A 25,000-nucleotide genomic window follows, 5' to 3' on the forward strand; every position below is an offset into this window, starting at 1 on the left:
GATAGATGGATAGACAGACAAACAGAGATGGATAGACAGATCGATAGACAGACAGATGGATAGACAGACAGACAGACAGACAGACAGATAGATAGATGGATAGACAGACAGACAGAGAGATGGATAGACAGACAGATGGATAGACAGATGGATAGACAGACAGACAGATAGATGATAGACAGACAGACAGACAGATAGATGGATAGACAGATAGACAGATAGATGGATAGACAGATCGATAGACAGACAGACAGAGAGATGGATAGACAGACAGATGGATAGACAGATGGATAGACAGACAGACAGATAGATGGATAGACAGACAGACAGACAGATAGATGGATAGACAGATCGATAGACAGACAGACAGACAGACAGAGAGAGAGATGGATAGACAGACAGATAGACGGACAGGGACAGATAGATGGATAGATAGACAGAGAGATGGACAGACAGACAGATAGACAGATAGATGGATAGACAGACAGACAGACAGATAGATGGATAGACAGATCAATAGACAGACAGATAGATGGATAGACAGACAGAGATGGATAGACAGATAGATGGATAGACAGATAGAAATGTATGAAATGTAAAGTCAATTTTGCTAAAAGCATCTACAAAATCAATAATAAAAATGAAAAATGTCTCTGAGACTTTAAAAATGATTCTGAATGAGTAAGGCCCCATGAAGCAGGTTTCTTGTACACACATCACACTTGTGAATCATTCAGACCCTCCTGCAGTCTAACGGAGACGCTGTAGACTTGAACACCTCTAACACGTCCAGCTGGTGGGTGTGGTCAAGCCCGCATCGCCATGGAAGCACGTGCCACGGCAACATGGTTACATAACAGGTCCCGTCGCCACGGCAACCAGGAGCGAGCAAGCTTTCTCAAGGGTAACTCATTTGTCGCCTCCCCCCCCATTTCTCCCACACTCCCCTATTCACTGTGACACTTTTAACAGATACGTCTTTATACAACAAATTCATTGTTTTCTTGTCTGTAAGCGGGCTACACTTATGCAAAATTATAAATAAAATATAAAATGGTTTATGTTTACCAAAAAAACAAAAAAAAAAGAAAAGAAAAAAAAAACGAAACACGAAAAACAAAAAAAAACATAAAATCACGACAAAAAATGTTTTGTTTACCAATTCATTGTTTTTGAGCGTGGATGATGTGTAATTCGCAAAACAAGAGCTCTAAAGTGTTCAGTCACTGATGCACAGCAAAACTGTTCCCATAGCAACACACTTACAGACCATAGAAACATATAGAACAGCATACTAATCTGGTTGTCTGATTCGTTGCAGCAAGCCATTCAAACAAACGATGGGCGAACTTGGTCACTCGTCAGTGGTGTAAAAACACACTATCAGCGTCCTTAAACCTAATTAATGTCACTTAAAGATTGAAGTGCCACAATGTCCTCTCAGAAGAGTCATGCGTGCTTAGAGAATGCTATGTGATTCCCAAGGCATGTTGAGATGTTATTCATTTGCTCTCTTGTGGTGTCATGAGTTGTCATGATTTTGTACCCACCATCTCAAGGTTGCATCGCACAAAGGAACAAAAGATAAACCTCAAGTTCCCCAAGAAACCAATGCTTCTTTGGTAATCGTCAATACGTCTTTTCAAGGTAATCAGCCTCTTTTTCAACTTGGTTACCTTCTCAGCTGATGAATTGGGCTGCTTCCACATTCATTTTACCCCAATTTAGAGAAAAAAGTGCACCAAATGTCAGTATTGTTGTCAATTGCACTATTGATTCATTATTGATGGATCGTATTTCACACTGAATGCAAAAGAATTCTATTCTCATTACTAGGGCTGGATATTGACACAAATTTCAAAATTTGCATCTGAAACACTAATTGAGCTATTTCATGAGACAGGATACGGATTTCGGTAAGTTGTACTGTATCTTTGAACATACCTTTGGGTATTCATTCATGTTTATTTCGCGCTGTAACTGGTATTAAAGCGGAGGAGAGGATCAGTTCACGCGCGCTTCACGTTGCCGCCTTTCTTGATCTGAGGCTTCAGCCATCTGTCACGCCACATCAATCAGCGCCAAAACGGTTATTTTTTGAATTTCGTAATAAAATGGACATAATTTGAAATTTGAAACTTTGTTTCATATCAAAAGTAACAAAGCACAAAGATTATTGCCATTTATTAGATGGGAAGAGCGCTACATGTTCTGTTCATTCATCAACTGAAATCAGACTAGACTAATCGATTCTTGGGATTTAAGAATCGATATCGGTTCGTAAAAATGACAATCGATTAAAATCGAGAAATCGATATTTTTTTACCCAGCCCTACTCATTACAGTAGCACACAAAATATCATTCTCACTACTATAATATAGTAATGAAAATCAACCTATCTAGACCCTCGAAACAACAACAAAAATATTTAATGGTAAATTTTATTTAAATTAAACCCCCTAGCAGATCTAGGCAGGTGGTGCTGGGGAAGGTGGAGGGCTTGGAAAATTCCTATGGTGTTACGTAGATAGAACAAACGGATCGAAGCAGTCGGCTTTATATATATATATATATATATATATATATATATATATATATATATATATTATATATATATATATATTTAGTATAAAGCCAACCGCTTTGGCCAATCAATCTGTTTGTTCTATCTACGTAACTTATTTATTTCCGTCCCAAACCAGCTCAACTCAGTGTAGCACGCCATAGGAATTTTCCAAGCCCTCCACCTTCCCCAGCACCACCTGCCTAGATCTGCTAGGGGGCTCTACTTTCCTTGCAGCATTCTTTCACTGTATTTATGTGCATGTTTCGGCAGTAGCCTTCACTCATGCAGCAGCAGCAGCAGCGTAGCAGATCTAGTCGGCCAAGACTAAGGCCCTGTTTAAACTAGTGCGTTTTCGTTTTTAAACACAGAATTTTTGCTACGGTTACGCCTGGCATCTACACTACTGCAGAGTTGTCAACCCTCGAAAATGGAGAAAAAACCTTAAAAAAAACCTTAATGGTCCAAAAATAAGGCTTTGTTTTCTTTATGCGAAATATTAATTCTCATCTTTCCTTTTGATTTTGGGATGAAATGCAACAGAATTATATTACAGTAATGTGAGGCAGAGACAGCAAGCAGGCAGTTTTAAAGTTTACAAATAAACTGCACGAACTGCAATTAGTCAATGGTGTTACTTTTTTCTCTGCTAAGTTGTTGGGAAATTAACAAATGGAAAGCAATAAAAATAGCTTCTATTACATCAATAACTTCATATTTTTTTCAGTGATTGCTCATTTCCCTCTGATGCCCTTACACAAAGGCACAGGGACTAATTCCCAGCATCCTTCTGTGATAGCAGTAAAGATCACAGCACGGAGCGGCGGCTTAATTAGTCCAGCAACAGATACTCATCTCTACTAATGATAAAGACGCAGTGCTGAAAACGTTCTGTTACTGAAATCCAGACGCTGAAGTCTCAAAAGTACAGAAGCCAGAGCTGGTTTCAGAGTTAATTCTGGCCATCAGGCTTAGTGAAATCTCAAAATGCTGGCTTACTCTCCTTTAATCCTGTCTTTTTTCTTCCCCCGTTCAATGTCAGAGCAGTCACATCCCATAATAAGCTACTTTACACCTAAAGATACTGTAGAATTATTGCCATGGCAACTGTATATGTGATGGAACCTCAGCACAAGAGAGAATCTGCTGGGTGTCAGGAAACCTGTGAAGAATATATGTGTGTGTGTGTATATATATATATATATATATATATATATATATATATATATATATATATATATATATATATACACACATACATACTTTTGTTAGATGCGATTAGTTGTGATTAATGAATTAATCGTGACTAATCGCATCTAGCATAAATGTTTATAAATATATGTGCACACACACACACACACGTTTATGCTAGATGCGATTAGTCACAATTAATCGATTAATTGCGACTAATCGCATCTAACAAAAGATGTGACACACACACTTACAAACTTATGCTAGATGCGATTAGTCGTAATTAATCGATTAATCGTGACTAAATCGCATCTAGCATAAATGTTTGTCAATATATGTATACACACACTTACAAACGTTCATGCTAGATGCGATTAGTCACAATTAATCAATTAATTGCGACTAATCGCATCTAACATAAAAGATGCGATACACACACACACACTGACTTACAAACTTTTATGTTAGATGCGATTAGTTGCGATTAATCGATTTGACAGCACTTTTTTTGTGAACTATGACCTGAACATGTTCTTTGTGAGATCCACTCGACAATGCTCACAGAAAACCCCTGATTTCGTTCATCTCAAGCACATCACAGCTTGACGTTTGTTTTTCTGATGGGCGGCAATGATTGACTCTCAGTACTCAGTTCTAAGAGTGCGTGACAGAGGCCTGGCAGGTTTATTTCCAATGACTGTTACGGGCCATCAGATACATGAAGACAACAGGTGTTGCCATGGAGACTACATACTGCAAACATTCCTAACATGAGTAATCTGCGCAAAGACTCATGCATGCTTATGTTCTAAAATAAAATATTCAATTTCTTGTGCCATAATAGCACTAAAAACACCCAAACTCATTGTACTCACCCACAACAGCCAAGTTGTGTTCAGATCCGCATGCAATCTGCAAAAAACAGATAGAAATTTGTGAGAAAACACCCATTACGTGCTTTGATCACAGTCCAAACACGATAATCACTGACAGATGACAAACAGACCTCAGTTTGACACACGTCACACATAATCACTCTCTCTCTTTCTGTGAATGTAACAGAAGCCAGGATGCCTAAATCGAACATTCCCTGCTGGGAAACGGGTACGAGGACTTAGGGTGATTTAAACATACAGCGGTGCAGAGATGCTTCCTGTACTCAAAAATAGCACAAACACACAACCGGCCCTGATGCTGGAGTCATATGTCCGTTACTATGACGACCCGTGAGGATGTGAGTGGGTGACCGGGCGTCTCTGGTTGGTTTATTAATGTTTGGTGATCAGAGCTCGTTACGCAGAGGAAATGGGCTGCTAGTGGATAAAAACACATCGCTAATGCTGTCTGCCAGAGCTGGAAGGATGCTGTCCACACAAACACGCTCGTATTAGTGGAAATTATACCAGTGCATCATGGGAAATGGCAGCAGAGCCTGAAAGAACCTTGAAACTTCTCGTTTAATGACCAATCAAATTCTACTTTGGAAGAAACCGCAGTCACGTAACAACATTAAATAATACAGCAAAATTGCTGGAAAACATGTTATAATTAATTTTGAATAATATATGAAATATTTTAATTTATTTATTAATTGAGAATAATCTATTAAATGTATTAATTTAAAATTAATTTATATGATATATTGTATTATATTAGAATACTTCCATTTATTTATTTAGAATGATTTATTTATTAATTTAGAATAATTTACAGAATATTTTTTTAAATTGAGCATTACATTAATTTCAGTATTGCTTTAAATGTATATACATACAGTTAGAAACAAAAAATAATGATCTTAATTTAGAATGAACTGAAATATTTTTATTTATAAATGTAGAATAATATATAGAATATTTCCATTTGTTTATTTAGAATGATTTAATATTTTTATGTATGTATTTATGTATTTATTTTATTTATGTATCATCCTCATTTTATTCTTAAATGTTAACATTTGAAATAAATTTTCAATTATTTTCTTTGCTTTTATTGTCATTTTTATGTCTTGTGCATCTGTTTTATGATTATTTTAAATCATTTTATGTAAAGCACTCGTGTATGAAATGTGCTATATAAATAAACTAATTTATATGAAACTTTAGTAATATTTTTTCAATGGACATATAGTTAGAAACAAAACATAATTAGCTTTATTATTAATTAAAATATATTCAATTATGTATTAATATAAAATATTTAGAATAAGCTACAGAACATTTCTTAAATTGAACAATTTTAATATTGTTTCAAATGTAAATATACATACATTATATATATATATATATATATATATACACACACACACACACACACACAAACTTATAAACAAAGTAATATGAATGAGTAGATGATATATACTGGTAGAAACCATAAAAAATACGAGCTGGTTATGTAATGGTCATTTAAATAAATAATGAATACAATTCTTAGCAATTAAATAGCAATGTTGACTGTAATGGGAACAATTTATTTTTGATGCATTAGGATGTTCTGCTCGCATCCGCTGTGGACTTTGTGTCGACTAATAGTTAAAGTACAAAGCAATGTCTTTTGCGAATACAAACAAAAGCAGGATCCTCCTGTCAGACTCCACAAAGATGATCTGTCCTGATGTAGTCTGTTTCTCTCGCCATCATCAATAAAACAACCCCACATCCACCCAGCTGTCCCCAGCTGACCCCACGCCACACAAAAACAACACACAGCCAGTCAAAACAGCTTTTAGACAGAGGACAGGGACTGTCCAATCCATTGAGGACTGCTGTCAGATCAGTAGCAAGGAACACTTTAACATGCAGAGTTGCAGACTAAACACTAGTCTTGCTTAGCTAGGCTTATGACTATTAGTATTAAGTCTAGTCCACTTATCCTGGACAAGAAACGCCCACTTAGACACAAAGAGACATGTGAAGCGACCAACCAAAAGCACAAAAAAATTGCAAAAAATTCTAATTATTATAATGCAAACCATCTCATTCCCATGAAATAATACAATTAATAAAATAAAAAAATAAATATTAGTTAACAATGAATAAAGAATATTAAATATGTCATGTTCGGACAAACACAAATATGTCATGGCGGATGAGCAAACTCAACATATTTTTATAGATACTACGGTTATTTTGTAACGGACCGTTCAGCGCTCAAGTACCCGCAGAGAACACCTTCATCTCGGCCAGTCCTTCGGGAATTTCCCAATGGCTCTTATGTAGATAGTGTTTAAAAATTAATTATAAAACATATTGTATATATTTCATATTTGCTAAATATAGAATATAGAACACTGAGATCCTAGTCAGTGCCAATAATTGCCGTTTATTTAGATACAGTTGTTCCCATGTGCCTCTGATAATGAAGTGCAGGATGAGGTGTCCCACACCAAACATGTTCAGGCGCTGTGATGCAGCCTCAGGTACAGCACTGCACTGCGGGAGCTCCGACACAGACAGCTAGACTCCAGCGCTCTGGGTGTAAGTGTGAAACAGACTGTCGGCTGCACCTCCATGTGTGAACAAACTCATTTTAAGAAATGATACCCATTACTGGGAGTTCAGCTCCATGTCCAGGAAGGAACAGTCATTTTTAGAACGCAGTATTATGTTTCAACTACTGATAGGAAATCTTACGGTCTGGAGCCAGTGAAGATGTCAACTTAGCCATGATTGGCCAATATGCTTTTGGGGGTGGGAACAATTGATCTGAAGTCTAAACAACAGTTTAGACACAATAGACTGTCACTATATTTACAACGTTATTATCTCACGCTTCAGACTGCCGTGAACTCTCGCTCAGGATTGTTTGCTGACGCTATGGATTACAGTTAATAATGTTGTAAATAATTTCTTGCACAGACCGATTGTTTCATAAGACCTCAATGAATCGCCAGAAGCCGCAGGTATTTAATTTGTTTTGCCTGTATATGTTTTTTTGACTTTCATAGTGACAGCACCCATTGACTTCCATTATATGAATCACCAATGACCACGTTTCAGCTACAAATCTTCTTTACTGTTCAACTGAAGAAAAAAAGACCCCTACATCTCGCATGGACTGAGGGCGAGTAAATTAACAGCAAATTTTCATTTTTAGGTGAACTATCCCTTTAAGTGCATCATCCGGGTACTTATTTATTTGGAATTTTCCGTTCGAACACACTACTATTTATACTACAAATCATCACAGAATAGTGCATAAGTACATGAATTGGGACGCACCATGAGACTTCAAAAAGAAAACAAAGCAGCATAAAAGTATAATAAAAGTTGCCCATATGGATACAATATATTCCATTAAAATATAAGGCATAATTGGTTAAAAATTGTAATATCTGTCCTAGCTCTCTTTGGAGTGTTCGTACGAGTTCATTAGCGAAGCAGCAATGTCCAATTTGTCACTAAATCGCTCTTTTGAGTCAGATATTTTCAAGATATTAATGATCCAGTTCACAAAAATTGGTCTAATTGAATCTAACTTCAAATCCCTGCATGAATTAGAAGCTTACGGGAAGAGACAATTAACAGTAAATAATTACTTAAATTTCCAGCCATTTGTCTTATTTTATTATTATTTATAGTTTGTATTTTACTTTAACTTTGTGTAATTTTGTTATGTGCTTTTGTCATTTTTAGTAGTTTTAGTAGTCAATAATTTTATCCCTTAAAGGATTAGTTCACTTTGAAATGAAAATTTCCTGATAATTTACTCACCCCCATGTCATCCAAGATGTTCATGTCTTTCTTCAGTCAAAAAGAAATTAAGGTTTTTGAGGAAAACATTCCAGGATTTTTCTCCTTATAGTGGACTTCAGTGGACTCCACTGTTGAAGGTCCAAATGTCAGTTTCAGTGCAGCTTCAAAGGGCTTTAAACAATACCAGACGAGGAATAAGGGTCTTATCTAGCGAAAGCTTTATAAACACAAATGATCGCCTTGCGAGTGCTTCCGTCTTCCGTGTTTTTCAAAAAACTTACGCTGTATGTCCTGCGCCTTTCCTATTGTACTTACGGAAAAAACGGAACTGGCGCTGCGTTCGTTCGGGAAGGCGCAGGACATACAGCGTAAGTTTTTTGAAAAACACGGAAGACGGAATCACTCGCAAGGCGATCATTTGTGTTTATAAGGCATATACATTTGAATTTTTTAGAAAATGACCTATCGCTTCGCTAGATAAGACCCTTATTCCTCGTCTGGTATTGTTTGAAGCTGCACTTGAAACTGACATTTGGACCTTCAACAGTGGAGTCCATTGAAGTCCACTATAAGGAGAATAATCCTGGAATGTTTTCATCAAAAACCTTAATTTCTTTTCGACTGAAGAAAGAAAGACATGAACATCTTGGATGACATGGGGGTGAGTAAATTATCAGGAAATTTCAATTCAGAAGTGAACTTATCCTTTAAAACTCATATTTGAACACCAAAATTACACATTTAAAGGTTTTTTCCTGTGAAATTTTTTTATTAATGCCTGCAAAATAGCTTGAATGTAACTCTACGCCCTTGCCTCATTTAATATACACGGATCAATGAATATGAAAATTAGCCCCGCCTCCAATCACTCGCACGAGCTCAGACAAATCCACTCGGTCAACTTACTGAGGTAAATGCTCCACAATGGTATCGCTTTTTACAACGTCGGACACATAACGATAATTAATATGATTTTGCTTGACTAAGTTATCAAAGAGCTAATAATGTGTTGCTAATGTTACACAAACCATGTTCACATTCACAAATCAGTCAGCTGCCTTCTAACAATCAGTATCCTTAGAAACGCTTTGAACATCTCAGAATGTCAGTGGAGAAAGGCATATTCATCATAACATCGTAATAGCCTATGCATCATACACTCGCCATATTGCTAAATCTGCCCGATTTTTCATATCAACAGAAAAACATATTGAGATAACCTTCTTTGAGCCTCCCTTGCGCGGTCAGTTAATGATATGCTAAAGCCCGCCGGCACGTTGACATGATTGGTTACAAGGTAGTTTGTGATGTCAGAAACACAAGCGAGTTTAAACCGCGGGTTTGAGACTGTCTTTGGTTTACTGCAGTTTTAAAAAGAAAATACTCAGCAATGGTGTTGACTTATGAATTTGCACAAGGTTTGTCTTGAAGCATGTTAAAAACACGAGATAGACATATGAACAACATTAAAAACTTGATTTTCACCACAGGGGGACTTTAAATGTGGTGTCACTCCTGAAACTTACAGTGTGTGTACGCTTTATATTCAGCTTTATTTCAATCAACAAAATGTTTTAGTTAACGATAACGACACTTGTCACACAAAGCTATCGTATAACTCTTCAAAATCTCCTTTTGTGCTCCACAGGAGAAGGAAAGTCACATGGGTTTGGAACAGCATGAGGGCGAGTCAATGATAACAGAACTATTCCTTTAAGCCTCAGGCAAAGTCCTTCAGTCAACCACAATTCAGCTCTAAAACTTTATATTCCATTCGTCACTGAAGGCTAAATGTGTCCCCAGACCCTGCTACACTTTCTCCCTCCCTCCTGAGGTGTTTTAGAGAATATCGTCCCCTGTACCGTCCTCGTTTTCCTCTCATCAACATACGTCATGCGGACGGGTCGCCAGTGGCAGGACATTGTAGCATAAGCAACTTTTGAGGATTAAATATGACATGAGGTCCATCGACCAGGCAGAGAGTGACGAGAGTGCAAAACAAAGTCACGCAAGGAGATCTGACATGAAGAAATATGTTTGGCAGCCACGACAATGTTTAGACACAACGTGTCCCTCGCTGCATAAACTTGATAAAACAATGTAAAAAGACGTAAATGCCAAATGTCTCTTCTCTCTCTCACAGTATCTGAAGGCTGTTCTTTAATTTCAAGGTTCGGTGATTCATCAAACATGTAAAATCTAAAATTGAGTATAAAATACTTTGTCGTCGAGTCATTCTCTTCAATATGTATGCGCACAGATGCTGAATTCTCCAAGGTAAGTGATGACCTTCAATTCAAATCAACTCTGCCTGTGTCTCTGGGCAGGATGTGAGGAAGAATTGTGGGAATGTACAGTGTGTTTTCGCCCCCTACTGGAAGACAGTACATACTGCATTCTCTTGCCTACGAGCAAAGAATATTATTCTAGTGCAGTGAGTTTAGATGTCATCTTAGCAATAGATATATTTATGGAGAGTTGTACTCTAAATTCCGATTGGATGAGCTTCTTTCGAAGTCATGGTAACAATAGCCACAGCTGTGATCGCACATCAGTTGAATTCTACATAAATGTATTAAATAAACTGAATACAGCTGATGAAAAGCATAACATAAGAAAAAAAAATCATGCTTTGGTAAATCATAATCTTAGACTTAGCATGTCATAATTTGTTTTAATTTTGTAATGTAAATTTTACATGTAAAAGCATGTAAATTTTTCATTTTGACTCATAATTTCAATTTTCTATCTCAGTATATCAATTTCAACATTTTGTCTCATAATTATGACTTAGTATGTCATAATTTTGACTTTTTATCTCATAATTTTGACTATCATGTTTTCAATTTTTCATCTCATAATATGACTTAGTATATCATAATTTTGATTTATCTCATAATTTCAGTTTTTAATCTCATAATTTTGACTATCTCATAATATGACTTGGTATATCAATTTTGACAATCTCTTAATTTCAACTTTTTGTCATAATTTTTTTATCATAATTATGATTTAGTAAGTCATCATTTTAACTTTTTATCCTATAATTTCATTTTTTTAATCTCATAATTTTTACTTTTTATCTCATAATTTCAACTTTTATCTCATAATTACGATTCAGTATGCCATAATTTTGACATTTTCTCATAATTCCAATTTTTTAATTTCATAATTTTTACTATCTCATAATTTGAATTTTTAATCTCATAAAATGACTTAGTATATCATAATTTTGATTTATCTCATACTTTCAATTTTTAATGTCATAATATGATTTAGTATATCATTAATTTCACCTTTTTGTCTCATAATTATTACAGTATGTCATAATGCTGACTTTTTTTCCTCATAATTTAAACTTTTTTTATCATAATTATGATTTAGTTCATCATCATTTTGACTTTTTATTTTATTTTTTTAGTCTCATAATTTTTACATTTTATCTCATAATTTCAACTTTTATCTCATAATTACGATTCAGTATGCCATAATTTTGACGTTTTATCTCATTATTTCAATTTTTTTAATTTCATAATTTTGATCTCATAAAATGACTTAGTATATCAAAATTTTGATTTATCTCATAATTTAAACTTTTTGTCTCATATTTATGACAGTATGTTGACTTCCCCCACCCCTCACAATTTCAACTTTTTTTTATTATAATTATGATTTAGTAAGTCATCATTTTGACTTTTCATCTTTACTTTTTATCTAATAATTTCAACTTTTTGAAATTACGATTTATTCATCTCAAAATTATGATTTACCAAAGCGGAAATGGGCTTCCATATTTATTTGATAATTATTATTATTTATTGAACATTGGTATATTTTATCAAACTGCATTTTTGCCACTTCACAATAAACCACAAAATGCTGTACAGTGATGTTACCATAGTTAACGGTTTCAGTCAATTCACTTAGAGTTATCTGTGGTAAAATCACTAGTAAACCGTAGTATAGTACAGTATAGTATACTAAACAGTAGTACCACAATATATGGCTGATAAAATACCTGTGTTGCTCCAAATAAAGCTTTAACCTCAATGGGGCGGCTTATAGTTTGGCCAGAGCTGGTTGAAACGTCAGGCTCTTTTTCCGTACCCTGATTGGTCTGTCCTAGCTGTCCGTAATTGGATCTGCCCCATGTGAAGACCCGCCCACTCTCTGTAAAGAGATAATATATTGTAAACCGTATCACCAGAAATAAAGCAATAATAAAGATTTGTGTGAAATTGCTAGTATGACTCACCTGTTTTTGCGACAAGGTGTGTCCAGCCGCTGTGAACGTCAGTCACTCTCTCGTCCTGCAGCAGAGATCGATCCAAAGCTACAGGAAGTGGCAGGAAGAGACTCTCGCTGACCAGCTGACCATGTTTATTGCTGCCCCAGAGGAACACGTCACCTTTGACTGTAGACATATGAAATTCAAATGCTTCAGTGAAACTGTATGAACTTTTGTCTCTATCCTGACCAAACAGAAGATGAAATCAGTTTGATTTGTTTGAAAAATACTCTCACCTGTCAAACAAATGCAGTGGGTGGAGCCTGCCACTACCTTCTGAGGGGTCACATGATCTAACCCTGCAGATCAGAAAGTCAGCACAATTGCTTTAAATAACTACTAAATTAAATATATAATTTAACAGACATTAATGAGGTAAGATCTCATGTGTCCTAAAGTGAGGTTGATTTAGCTTTAAGACCATCTGTGTGTGCGTGAATGTTACCCGGGACAAGACAGGGCTCCTTAGAGGACAGATGTGCAGGAACAGGTTGGGGACTCAACATTCTCTTAGCGTGACTCGACAGGCCAGTTCCCCACTGATAAACACAACCTGATGCTTTAGACACGCACACACATACACACACATATATACAAAAACACACAATTAAATGTTATTGAATATTCAATTATACTATTCAAATGTGTAATATCAAATTATAATATTAAATATATCATTAAACATTTCTATATTTGTTTTTTATATATATATTTAAAATTATAATATCAAAATATATTTAATATGTAATTAGAATTTTAAATGTACATTTTTATTTTTCATTTTTGTCAATGTTTAATTTTCAAAACAAACATACATATATATGCCAACTAAGACAAATAATTATAATATTTAAATTAATTATAATTATAAAATTATATTAAATATAAAATTATTTATTCTATTTTCTATAAAATCTATATTTTTATAGTAATCTATAATCTATAATATCTATATTTTAATATTTAAAACATATACATATTAAGGCTAATAATTTACCATTATGTTGCAATTATAATAATTACAAATATATAAATAATATTAAATATAAAGTATTAAACAAATTTGATATATTCAATATTTATTTTACATATTCATGTAATACCTGTACATATAATTTAAAATATTACAATATATTTAAATTATTAAAAATATCACAAAATTTATTTTATATTTGATGTAATTTTTTTCAACATTTAAAACCAATAATATTAAAATATAATTCATATAAAATAGTTTTTATTTTATAAAATTAAAAATGTTCATTTTTTCTATATTTAATATTCAAAACATATAAATATATCAACAAAGACAAATAATTAAAATTATAATTATATTTAAATGATAATATTTATACAATTATATTAAATATAAATAAATATATTAAAGTTCTATTTGATATAAAAACCTATATTTATTTTTAATATTTAAAACAAATATAAATATATACATATAAAGGCAAATAATTAAACATTATATTTTATATATTTTAGTTTACATATTCATATGTAATACCTGTACATATATTATAAAATTACAATATATTTTAATTGTTAAATTTAAAATTAAAATATAATTAATATAAGGATTTTGATTTTTTTCAGTATTTAAAACAAATATACATATATACCACTTAAGAAAAATTAACTATAATAATTAAATTGTAAAATTACACTATTAAATATAAAATTATTTCTTACATTTGATATAAAAATCTATATTTATGTTCAGTATTTGAAAGAAATGTACATATATACATTTCACATATACAAATAATTACATATTATCATGTTTAAATTAGAAAAATATAATGTTAATTATAAAATTTAACCTAAAACAAATGTATAGATTTTATATTTATTTTATATAGTCATAAGTAATACCTGTACTTGCTAATGCATGTCTGAGCCCAGCAGCCACACTAGTTACCGGCTCATTCAGTGTCTGCAAGCAGAACATAGCATGAATTTATTACAGTCCTCACACATACAAACTATTATCCCAGAATCTCATTATAGTCTCAGTTCCCACCGTCACGTGTAAAGGCTCTGCTGAGTGTGATATCCTTGCTGAGACACCCAGCTGTCCAAAAGCATTGGAGCCGCACACCAAGACCTGACCATCACCTGACAGACAGACACAGATCAGATATCAGTTATTCAGCATTGAATTAAACACGAGGAAGTCTCCATAGACAGGTCTAAGAGCACTTAATCTAATCAAACTCTAGACAAATCCACTCAAAAAAATAACCTCAATATAACTGATGTCTGCAATATCCCAAAGCTCTTTCATTTCTCAATCCCTAATCTCCAATAGTCTGTCACATAGAGCCCAGAATATGAATTTGATGACCCAACCACTCACCCGTCAGGATAATAGAGAAGTCCCAACCACAGGAGACCTGCTGAACTTTTCCGCACCCAGACAAAGGGCAGGGTTGAAAGGTTATGACCTCGGAAGTGTGACTGAGCCCTAACTGACCTTTGTGGTTCTGTCCACACATCAGCAGGTCACCTGACTCTGGGTGGAGAAATGTTGTTGTCATACTTCAACTTGTCCACTAGAGCGCGGCATTGTTCCATAAATAAAAGGTCAGCAAATACAGAAATAGTTTGAGGATTATTTCACCAATCCTTTCAGAGTGTTCTATTATTTTTAATAGTGTTATAGACCAACTAACCAGTGATGACAGCCGAATGACCGCCCCCTCCGGTTATACAGCGGACCTGCTCTGCCTGCAGTCCGCCGTCTGCACGCTGCGGCTCGGCTTGATCTTCCGTGTGTCCCTGTCCCAGCTGCCCGTAACTGTTGGCTCCCTGTGATACGAAATCACGCTTTATTGCTTAGGTAGCGTTATTTTTGCAGGCTATAATTATTTGAGACTGCTTATATAATGTATACTGTTCGCGTATTTACGTGGATTTAAGGATTGTAGGCTGGCACGGCACCATTACTGCAAGTTTTGTGTAATGAAATGTAGGCTAAATAAAACTTACCCACGTGTAAAGTACACATTTTGACAGCTGAGTTCCTTCCATCAGATTTAGGCGCAATTTGATGACATCGCCATATAATCTTGAAACGTCACTGGTTTCCTAGATTTAAGAAATATTAGTGGGTAGAATGCCAATAATATGCATTAAAATGACACAATCCCAAAGTGGGCGGGGCTTAGCGGCTCGGAGTCGGGCGATGTTTCTCATCTAAATATTTTCGCCATTGTATTAAATACAAGTCACACATTTAATTAAAAATTCTACTTAATATTAATATATATTTTATATCGAATTATAATATTAAATAAATGATTTATTTTGTATCTATACTTATTAAAACAAATTATAATAGCCTACTATTATATTTAAAATAAATATTATATATATATATATATATATATATATATATATACAGATAACTGTATATCATTATATTTAAATTGTAATTATATATAGATTATAATAATTATAATAATTAAATTATAATAATAATTCTACAATCTTTTTTATATTTTATATAAAAACTAAATTCATGTTCAATATTTAAAACAAATATAGTACACATTTACCTACTAAGACAAATTATTAAATAGCGTCATATTTAATAAAATTATGATATTAATAATAATATTATGATATACTTAAATCTGATATAAAACTTAAACTATACATATTCCATATACATAGTAAGACATATAATTAAATATTATAATTATGCCATTCTAAAACAAAACGTTTATATTTGATTTTAAATATATATATATATATGCTAAAATATAATATCTGTTAAAATTATACCAGATAAAAACGAGATAATAACAGTGAACTGTGGAAGAGAAAATTACTTAAATATAATACATTTAAAGAAATAAACTTTTTACATAAAAAAAAAACCATATACAGTATACAAAAACAATAGGCTAAATAAAAGGTCATAAATAAAAGCATATAACACACAACTTTATGCATATATTCCAAGTACACTCATCTTTATATTGAAAATCTTTGAGGCTAAAATCCAGTAGGCTATCGTAGTCATCACGTGGTATCCGTTACTTTTCTCAACGCTCATCAAGATAAACCAATCACCGCAATTTGAGGTCAAACTTTTATCCGTTAATTTTTTAAATGTTTACAGGTACTACTAGATACGCTTTCCATTTGTTTGTCAGGTACCTATCACTGCATTCATAGAATTACAGTAATAAAAAAAACTTTACTTTCATCATAATTATGTCTCTCATAAGGCAAATAATGTCCTGAGATTTGAATAAGACTCACTAGAGATTTCGGCATTTGAGCCGACAAGCGCCAACGACGAACACATTAGAACATTAGCCAGAAAGAAGAGAAACAAACGGTACACTATTTTTACAGTAAAAAACACAATGATTTATTTTTTATTATAAGCATATGAATAATAATCTTTAGCAATACATTCTCTATACTTTAAACTTGAACTGATAGGCATACTTCATTCTTTGTTTTGAATTAGCCTACTTATACAGACACTTAGCATTCTTGAATTTAATTTGTAAAAAATATTCTTTCATGTCCAATGCAATATTTACATGCATTTTTAATGAATACAGATTAACCTCCAGGCCCTTCTCCATGTAGACATCCATTTTTTTTTTTTAATAACACAGAGCGTACACTGAATATACTGTACATACATACTGTGTACTCTATAGACTGTGCACAAATGAAATAGAAAACAAATCAGTATACTAAAATATCTATCAGACAGTATCTCTTAATAAATAAACATAAGGTGCCAATTTAAAATTACATAAATGCAAACTGAAACCACCAATAAATCAGCAGACATCAACTTTGCACACCAGACTAATGGTCACATGTGTAGCCTGAATTTAACCATAACCATTGTGGTCACCTTGCATAAATACCACCCTATCAAGTAGAAAATTTAAATATAATACAAGAACTTCACTTTCAAACATTTAGCACAGCTTTTGTTGAGCCACGTATTTAATCAAACAAGAGCCAAACTAATAATAATAGACACAAGAAGATTTGATTCCGTTTGGTAGGTTCATACATACAGCATTACATATTAATCATGCCATACATTATTTGGAAAATACTGTGACAAAATAAATTAACTTGTGACTGGTACATGATGTAATGGATGATTTGCTGGGAAATGTAGTTTTTCAGACTCCTAACTGTTTGTTTAGCCTGTTTAGTGCGTCTCCAATGATGTCCAACTCATGTCTTAGTTCCTCCACCACGTTGTTGATGCTGGCCGTGTCCTTCAGAACGTCTACGCTCTGCGTGTACGGGTTGTAGCGTACTGAGAATGGCCGCTTGATGGTCTTTGCAAACTCTCTAAAAGATTAAATTTACATTAAAATGCACAGGTTTAATTTATTGACAAAATAATAGTGCTAAATACTCAGATGACATATGCAACACACCTCATTTTGACTTTTGCTTCCTCAAAGGTGTCTGAAACAAAGTAGACATCCTGAAAGGTGGTGATGATACACTCCTGTTTGCATGTCACGTTGGGGTCAAAGGGCAAGATCCTGGCGTTTCCTGACAGTGCATGCTGGAAGAAAAGGAAACAGATCATCTCTCTCTATAAGGTGAAAATCATGCACTTTCCATCATGTAGACAAAGCTTTTGTGGTTCATTACCTTCAGTTCGCTGATGGAGGACAGCAGACCGGCCCCATAAGCTCTCAGTTTTCCTTCCTGCTTACAGAGGCCAAACTCCACAGTGAAGAAATAACACTGAAACATAATATGGCAGTCATAATTACACATTTTGCATTATTAAATATGTATTTGTAGTATATTCACATCAAAACAACTCTCACCAAAAGGTTAAAGGTCAAATCTCAAGGCCTGTTATTACTTACAGTAGCAAGTTTCTGTATAGAGTCATCTGATGCCCCCAGTGACGCGAGACCAATCTCCTGACTGAACTGAGCAAAGCTGGGCTCGGCCAGAAGAGGGACGTGTCCAAGCAGCTCGTGACATGTGTCTCTAAAACAGACAAATGTGTGTACATGTACATAAAAATAAATTATATATACACACACACACACACGTTAAAAATAAAGAATATATATTTTATATACTTGTACATAAAAGTAAATGATATATAAAATATACTTAAAATAAATAAATAATATATACACACACTATATATATGTATATCTTTATGTAAAAATATATACAAATAATGTATAAATATATTATATACAAAATAATATATAAAGTATATAATGTGTATATATATATATATATATATATATATATAAACATTTTCTTAAATATATATTTATATACGTCATACGTATATAATACATTATATATATATATGTAACAATATGTTATTCCCCCTTCCATTTGTAAAGCGCTTTGAGTACCCAGAAAAGCGCTATATAAATGTAACAAATTATTAATTATTATTATATACACATATTTAATATAAAAAATGCATTTTATATACATAAAAATAAATTATATACACATACTGACACACACACACATTAAAGAATAAAGAATATATACTGTATTTTATATACTTGTACATAAATGTAAATGATATATAAAATGTACTTAAAATAGATTATATATATATATATATATGCATATACACACACTATATATGTATATCTTTATGTACAAAATACAAATAATATGTATATATATATATATATATAAACATTTTCTTAAATATTTATATATACACATTTAATATAAAAATATGCATTTTATATACATTATTATATATATACAATACATTATTATACATATATATTATACATATGTGTACATAAATTATATACACATACACACATTAAATAATAAAGAATATATATTTTATATACTTGTACATAAAAGTAAATGATATATAAAATATACTTAAAATAAATAAATATTTTATATATACATATATATATATATATACACACACACACTATATATATATATATATATATGTATGTATAAAGATATAAAAATAATGTGTATATAATGTGTGTATGTGTGTGTGTGTGTGTATATATATATATATATATATATACACACACACACTACAAAAGTGAATAAAAGTATATAATACATTTTTTTGTGAATTTATTATAGTGATGGTGATATCATCATTTATAGTCCCTGCATGTATTTATATCATATGTTTGATCATATTTGATTGTTGGTATACTCACGGCTCAGGTGTGTAGAGGGGGTCTGAGCTGTGTCGGACATATTGAGTGCAGTGAAACACACGGAAGGCAAGACCTGCCAGGAAGTCTCGCGGGGAGAGATATCCAGCCACAGGCCTGATGGTGAAGCCAGTACGCTCTGAAACAGTTAATCGAGCAATGTTATTGAAATAGTAGTCTATAAATCCTGCACAAACCCAGCATGAAGACCTGACATCCCTTACTCTCACCTTTGAGGAAGCGCGAGACATCCTCCAGCTGTGGGATGTTGTCCTCACGGAAGTCACAGTGTTTGGTGAGCAAGGGCAGGTTCTTCAGGTACTCGCGGCAGGCGTGTGTGGGGTAGAGTTTATTCAGCTCCCTGAACACAACTCCCCATGTTTTCACCTCCTCCTCTGTGAACTCAATACGGGGAATGGGATCTCCACTGATGAAAGAGGAGGAGGAGGAGGAAACATTAGTATTTTAGATAGATAGATAGATAGATGCGATTAATCGATTTGACAGATTTGATATATAAAATGGGATATATTAAATGTATATACATTTTACATTAAAGTATATTTTAAGAGGTTACTAAAAACTCACTGTTTGTAGCTCATAGCCAAGTCTGCAAAGTACTTTCTCCTTTTGCGATAGACATTGTCCTTGAATCCCTGTTGAAATGGAAGCAAAATAGTAAGCAACGTGATTACATCATACTGATGACATAATTGAGATGAAACGTTGCCGCGCTTACCGGGTGATCCGCATCCAGGTCTGATCCATACATCAGCACTCGATTCGCACATTTATCCAGATCTGAAATCTTCTTCGGGAACCACGGCACATTCTCCATCTCTGAAAAAAAATAGTAATTCAAATATTGAGTATTTTTATAGTAATTAAAAAAAGTCACATCTGAGAGATAAAAAATAGTGTAATTAATTCATGTACCGTTTTCTTCAGGCAGGCGGTTGTCAGGCGCGTCCATCTCAAGCACGTTCACGTGTTTCCTCAGCAGCTGAATGATCTCGTGCAGCTGCTCGCGGTTGCTATCGCAGTCTACGAAGATTTCGAATTCTGAGTTGCGCCTTTTGGATTTTCTGGACTCAATGTGCACAAGGTTGACGTGGTTTTCCTGTTGATTTATAAATAATGGTTAATTTTACAGCGTAAAGTTTTAGGGAATCCCAACAAAATCAATCTGCTCTTCACCTGGAAAAGTTTCAGTGCCTTGACAAGCCCACCGACTTCATTTTTCAGAGAGAACACGACAGCAGCCCGACCCCTCTCTGTAGACGCAGTTTTGTTGTCTTTATTCTCCTCGATCTTTGGAAAAGCAGATTTGTTCATCTGTAAAACACAGGCACAAAATCAGATTGATTTGACGGCCTGGTTAGGTCAGGTAGAAATAGGTCATCAAAATCATTTATTGCTTTACATGACTTGATGTTTATTTGTAGCGTCAACAACATTAGCCCACTTTAAATCCAAATCTAAGTCATGTGCTCACGGCTTGTCAATCAGATCATGTGGATTAAAGAAAGAGTGTCGTAAACAACACTTAAACGCTTAAGAGAACACATACAGCTTTCTTTGTATTCATCCAAAGGTTTTGAAAAAAACTGTAACAGTTTAAAAACTGTCATTTGAATTTCAACTCAATCAGCAATGAAATTAAAGGGGAACATACAAGAAATGGACACTTCAAAAACTGTAACATATTTGTACTTGTACCACATGGTACTTACTGTTGTTGCTGTTTATTTATTTATTTTTACAGTGAAAATTTTGTACATTTTATTAGATTTTTTGCTCTTGTCTACACCAGAAGCGAGCAGCGTGACGCGACAAAAGCATATAGAACCCATTATAATCAGTGATGCTGTCTACACTGGATAAGGCGCGACACGACACAACAAATTCCCAACAGTAAACTAAAGCCCCATTCTATTACTGACGTACATAAAGCACTTTGAAATTGCTTTGTCGCGTCAGATGTAGAAGACGCGGTTTACTCGGTCAACTGAGGGGTTTATTTTTAAATAATCAACAACTACAACAAAGTCCAGCTGCTAACAGGTCATCCGATTAAAGGTGCTGGTTCCTGCGTCAGTTCAGCACCGCGGACAGCGCCAGTCATCATGACCTGCTTAACATAAGCGGACGCTGCACGAGCAAGGTTGCAGACTTGGGATTAGGTTCAAGAAATCATACCGATAACTATAATTAGTAGTAGTATGTGAATAATATATGATGTATATGAAGTACAATGTGATGAACAACGTAGCTCCAAACACCAGTCCGAATGTAAACCAAACCCTCCAGGTGCGTCAATCCAACAAGATACAATGAAAGAAGAAATGGATCCACACACAAATGTAGGCAAAAAACATAGGCGAAAACTCATTTTATTCCCTAAAAACTCAATTTTATTCCATCAAGACCATGAAGTAGCTATGAAGTACATACATGCATACCCTAGTGAAAAATAAATGTACTAAAATGTACTTACTTCATGCTAAGTATACTACAAATACATTTACATATTATGTACTTAATAAAAATACCTTGCAATTGCAATTTTGGTATACTAAAACTGGTATACTTAAAGTCTGCTAAATTGGAACAACTAATTTTGTACTTAATGCACTTTTAATTGTGCTGAAGTAGTGCTGAGGTCCAGCTAAATATATACTTAAGTACATTTAATTGTGCTAAAGTGAAACTATTGCAAGTATACTTTAAATATCTTGCATTTAAAGACAGATTTTATTCAAAGATCATACAGTCCTTATCAATAGTGACATTAAAACACATTTTAGGCTTAATATTAAGAAATGTGCATTGTGCATTAAAGAAATACTCCAAATAAAGTTTAATTATCATTTTTCTATAAGCGACATGTCAGTAAATATGTCAGATTTAAACTATACTTAGTATGAAATAAATATATTTTAAATATATTACTTTTTTACTAATGAACAATTGTTTCTTTACACTAGTTTATTTCATTTAATTTTATTATTTATTTAGTTTATTTTACATGTAATTTAAACACATTAAATTAAATTTAACACCATGAGAGAATGAGCTCCTTCAGTGTTTAAACAAAAATGCCTAAAGTGTCCAGAAAATCTTTATTAAATAAATGGTATTAAATGTAATTAATTTAATAATTATAGTATATATTAAGTTGTGTTAAATAATAATGATGGATTTAATTTAATATAATTTATAAATATAATTCAAAATAATTCAATTTTAATTTACAAAATAGCAGGTTTACGACCCCAAATCTTGTCATCTACTGACCATGTTTCTTCTATCACGCATGTGGGAGAGTAATCGTCCCTGTCCTCGTCTTCCCGACAGCAGGATTCCAGACAGCATTAGTGCATTGACCGTGGCAGGGTTCAGAGTCCTGCGATTCACCGTCTCGCTTCAACAAAGACAGGCCAGTGTCTGTCGTCTTAAAACAATCTCATTTGGAGAGCGAGGAAGCCTATTATTAGCGCCCTCTTGTTTTAATCTAACACTGGGATTAGGCTGCAATTACTCACTCTTCCACGCACATCTCTGTTAAGTGTACTTAATTTGATGCATCTTTAGATTCGGTGCATAGAGGATTGGAACATATCATTTGCCAACAGCATCAAGCATTGGATATGTTAGACATAAAAGTGAGTGGAGAGCGGTGCACCACGGTACCAGTCACCTTCAGTTTCTTTACGTTCAGAGATCTATGCTTCCTGGAAATCTAAATTTGGCATTGTAAGACCTAAATAATATCATTTTTTGCATAGAAACTCTATGTTATCTGAGGTCTCTCACCTGTTGAGAACTTAAAATCTCTCTGGAGTAGATAATATAATTATAAAATGTGTGCAAATTGACCAAATAAGCAGTTAAAAATGTTTTTAAAACATTTTAAAATGATGGAGGGAAAGCGCTTACCTCATTGTTAAGTTGCTTCTCTTCCAAAGTCAGACCAAGGTTCATGGAGTCAAAAGATCTTCCTCTGCGCGGTCCCTCGCTTTTAGTTGAGTACATGCTGGTGTTTCTTATTATTTAAACAAGCTTGTCAGTCTTTTAATTGTATGCGCTACTATTGTTGTACTACAACGACACTGTGCGATTTGCTATTTATGAGGACCTGAAAAGGGGGAGGAGGGGTGGGGAGTTAATCTTCCTCCTGACAGCAAATGGAAAATGAGCAGCTTCTCACGTCATGGGGATATTCATACGAGAGATGTACCTTTTCATATTCTCTTTGACGTTCTACACAAAAAAAGATCTGTGTGTGAGGAGAGCTGCTTCGCTGGCAGGAGTTAGGAACAAAAAACACCAACAGGAGACCAAAAATCTTTCCTGAAATCTCTCTGCAAATCAAAAAACAAATATTATAAGAGCATAAGCCGGTCATTTTACAGGTGCACAATTGTGACACTACACCAAAAGACATATATGAAGCATGTGCAAGCAAGTGGTTTTTAATTAATATTAAACCATTTAATAAAATATGTAAAAATGATTATACTTTTAACATATACCATAGTCAACATGCATTTCTGGAAAATTTTCTTATACACTACTAACTCCAGATACGATTGTTGAACTGGGTCATATTCGTCACAATATTTTACAATTTTCATTTAGAAAGAATACTAAAAAATTTAACAGCAGTATTTTTTCCCCTATTATAGTATGCAAAACCATTTAAAGTGAGTCAGTATTTTATTACATTAAAAACTAAAAAAAATCTGAAAACTGCGAGCTGAGCGGCTCTTTTCTGTCCATTTTTGTTCAGCTAATTACATTCTAATAAGTTGTGCTCCATATAATATTTGATATTGTTCATCCAAACAAAAACACATACGCAATAAGCATTGGTATGATTTTTTGAGAAGTCTCTTCTGCTTACCAGGATTTGTTAGATCAGAAATACAGTAAAAACAGTACTATTGTGAAATATTATTAGTTTAAAATAACTGTTTTCTAATATTTAAAAATGTAGTTTATTCCTGTGATCAAAGCTGAATTTTCAGTATCATTACTCCAGTCTTCAGTGTCACATGATCCTTC

General features: G+C 33.6%; 2 protein-coding genes across 4 annotated transcripts in view; both read right to left on the reverse strand.

Annotated features, from left to right (window-relative positions):
- The window catches only part of sergef (secretion regulating guanine nucleotide exchange factor), a 19,817-nt gene extending 3,926 nt beyond the window's left edge, over positions 1-15,891 (reverse strand). The window contains exons 1-10 of one of the 3 annotated variants that reach the window (XM_051884386.1): positions 15,735-15,891; positions 15,419-15,554; positions 15,103-15,258; positions 14,767-14,861; positions 14,619-14,679; positions 13,183-13,296; positions 12,974-13,036; positions 12,705-12,863; positions 12,468-12,619; positions 4,631-4,667 (exon numbers count right to left, since the gene is read on the reverse strand). In XM_051884386.1, the coding sequence (XP_051740346.1) occupies positions 4,631-4,667; positions 12,468-12,619; positions 12,705-12,863; positions 12,974-13,036; positions 13,183-13,296; positions 14,619-14,679; positions 14,767-14,861; positions 15,103-15,258; positions 15,419-15,554; positions 15,735-15,776 (1,015 nt within the window). In that variant the 5' untranslated portion in view covers positions 15,777-15,891. Of the gene's footprint in view, positions 1-4,630; positions 4,668-12,467; positions 12,620-12,704; positions 12,864-12,973; positions 13,037-13,182; positions 13,297-14,618; positions 14,680-14,766; positions 14,862-15,102; positions 15,299-15,418; positions 15,555-15,734 lie in introns of those variants that run through there. The other 2 variants (XM_051884387.1, XM_051884388.1) reach the window with 2 other exon arrangements.
- A 1,201-nt stretch (positions 15,892-17,092) lies between these two features.
- On the reverse strand, positions 17,093-24,035 carry tph1a (tryptophan hydroxylase 1 (tryptophan 5-monooxygenase) a). The gene is made up of 11 exons (XM_051884112.1): positions 23,873-24,035; positions 21,131-21,268; positions 20,870-21,053; positions 20,673-20,773; positions 20,522-20,589; positions 20,164-20,360; positions 19,937-20,072; positions 18,623-18,749; positions 18,399-18,494; positions 18,176-18,309; positions 17,093-18,086 (listed from the first exon to the last, which is right to left on the reverse strand). Exons 1-11 carry the CDS (start codon positions 23,966-23,968, stop codon positions 17,912-17,914), a joined length of 1,452 nt encoding a protein of 483 aa, XP_051740072.1. The 5' UTR covers positions 23,969-24,035; the 3' UTR covers positions 17,093-17,911.
- Between the last annotated feature and the right edge of the window lie 965 nt (positions 24,036-25,000).

This window comes from Ctenopharyngodon idella, chromosome 24 (assembly GCF_019924925.1).
Source record: "Ctenopharyngodon idella isolate HZGC_01 chromosome 24, HZGC01, whole genome shotgun sequence".
Lineage (NCBI taxonomy): Eukaryota > Metazoa > Chordata > Actinopteri > Cypriniformes > Xenocyprididae > Ctenopharyngodon > Ctenopharyngodon idella.

Bases quoted from the DNA above. Each gene is read 5' to 3' on its own strand.
- tph1a (XM_051884112.1), bottom strand. From the start codon at position 23,968: ATGTACTCAACTAAAAGCGAGGGACCGCGCAGAGGAAGATCTTTTGAC. The intron at 21,054-21,130 runs GTGAAGAGCAGA...ATAAATCAACAG, and splicing joins AGGCACTGAAACTTTTCCAG to GAAAACCACGTCAACCTTGT. The intron at 20,774-20,869 runs GTACATGAATTA...ATTTTTTTTCAG, and splicing joins CCGCCTGCCTGAAGAAAACG to AGATGGAGAATGTGCCGTGG.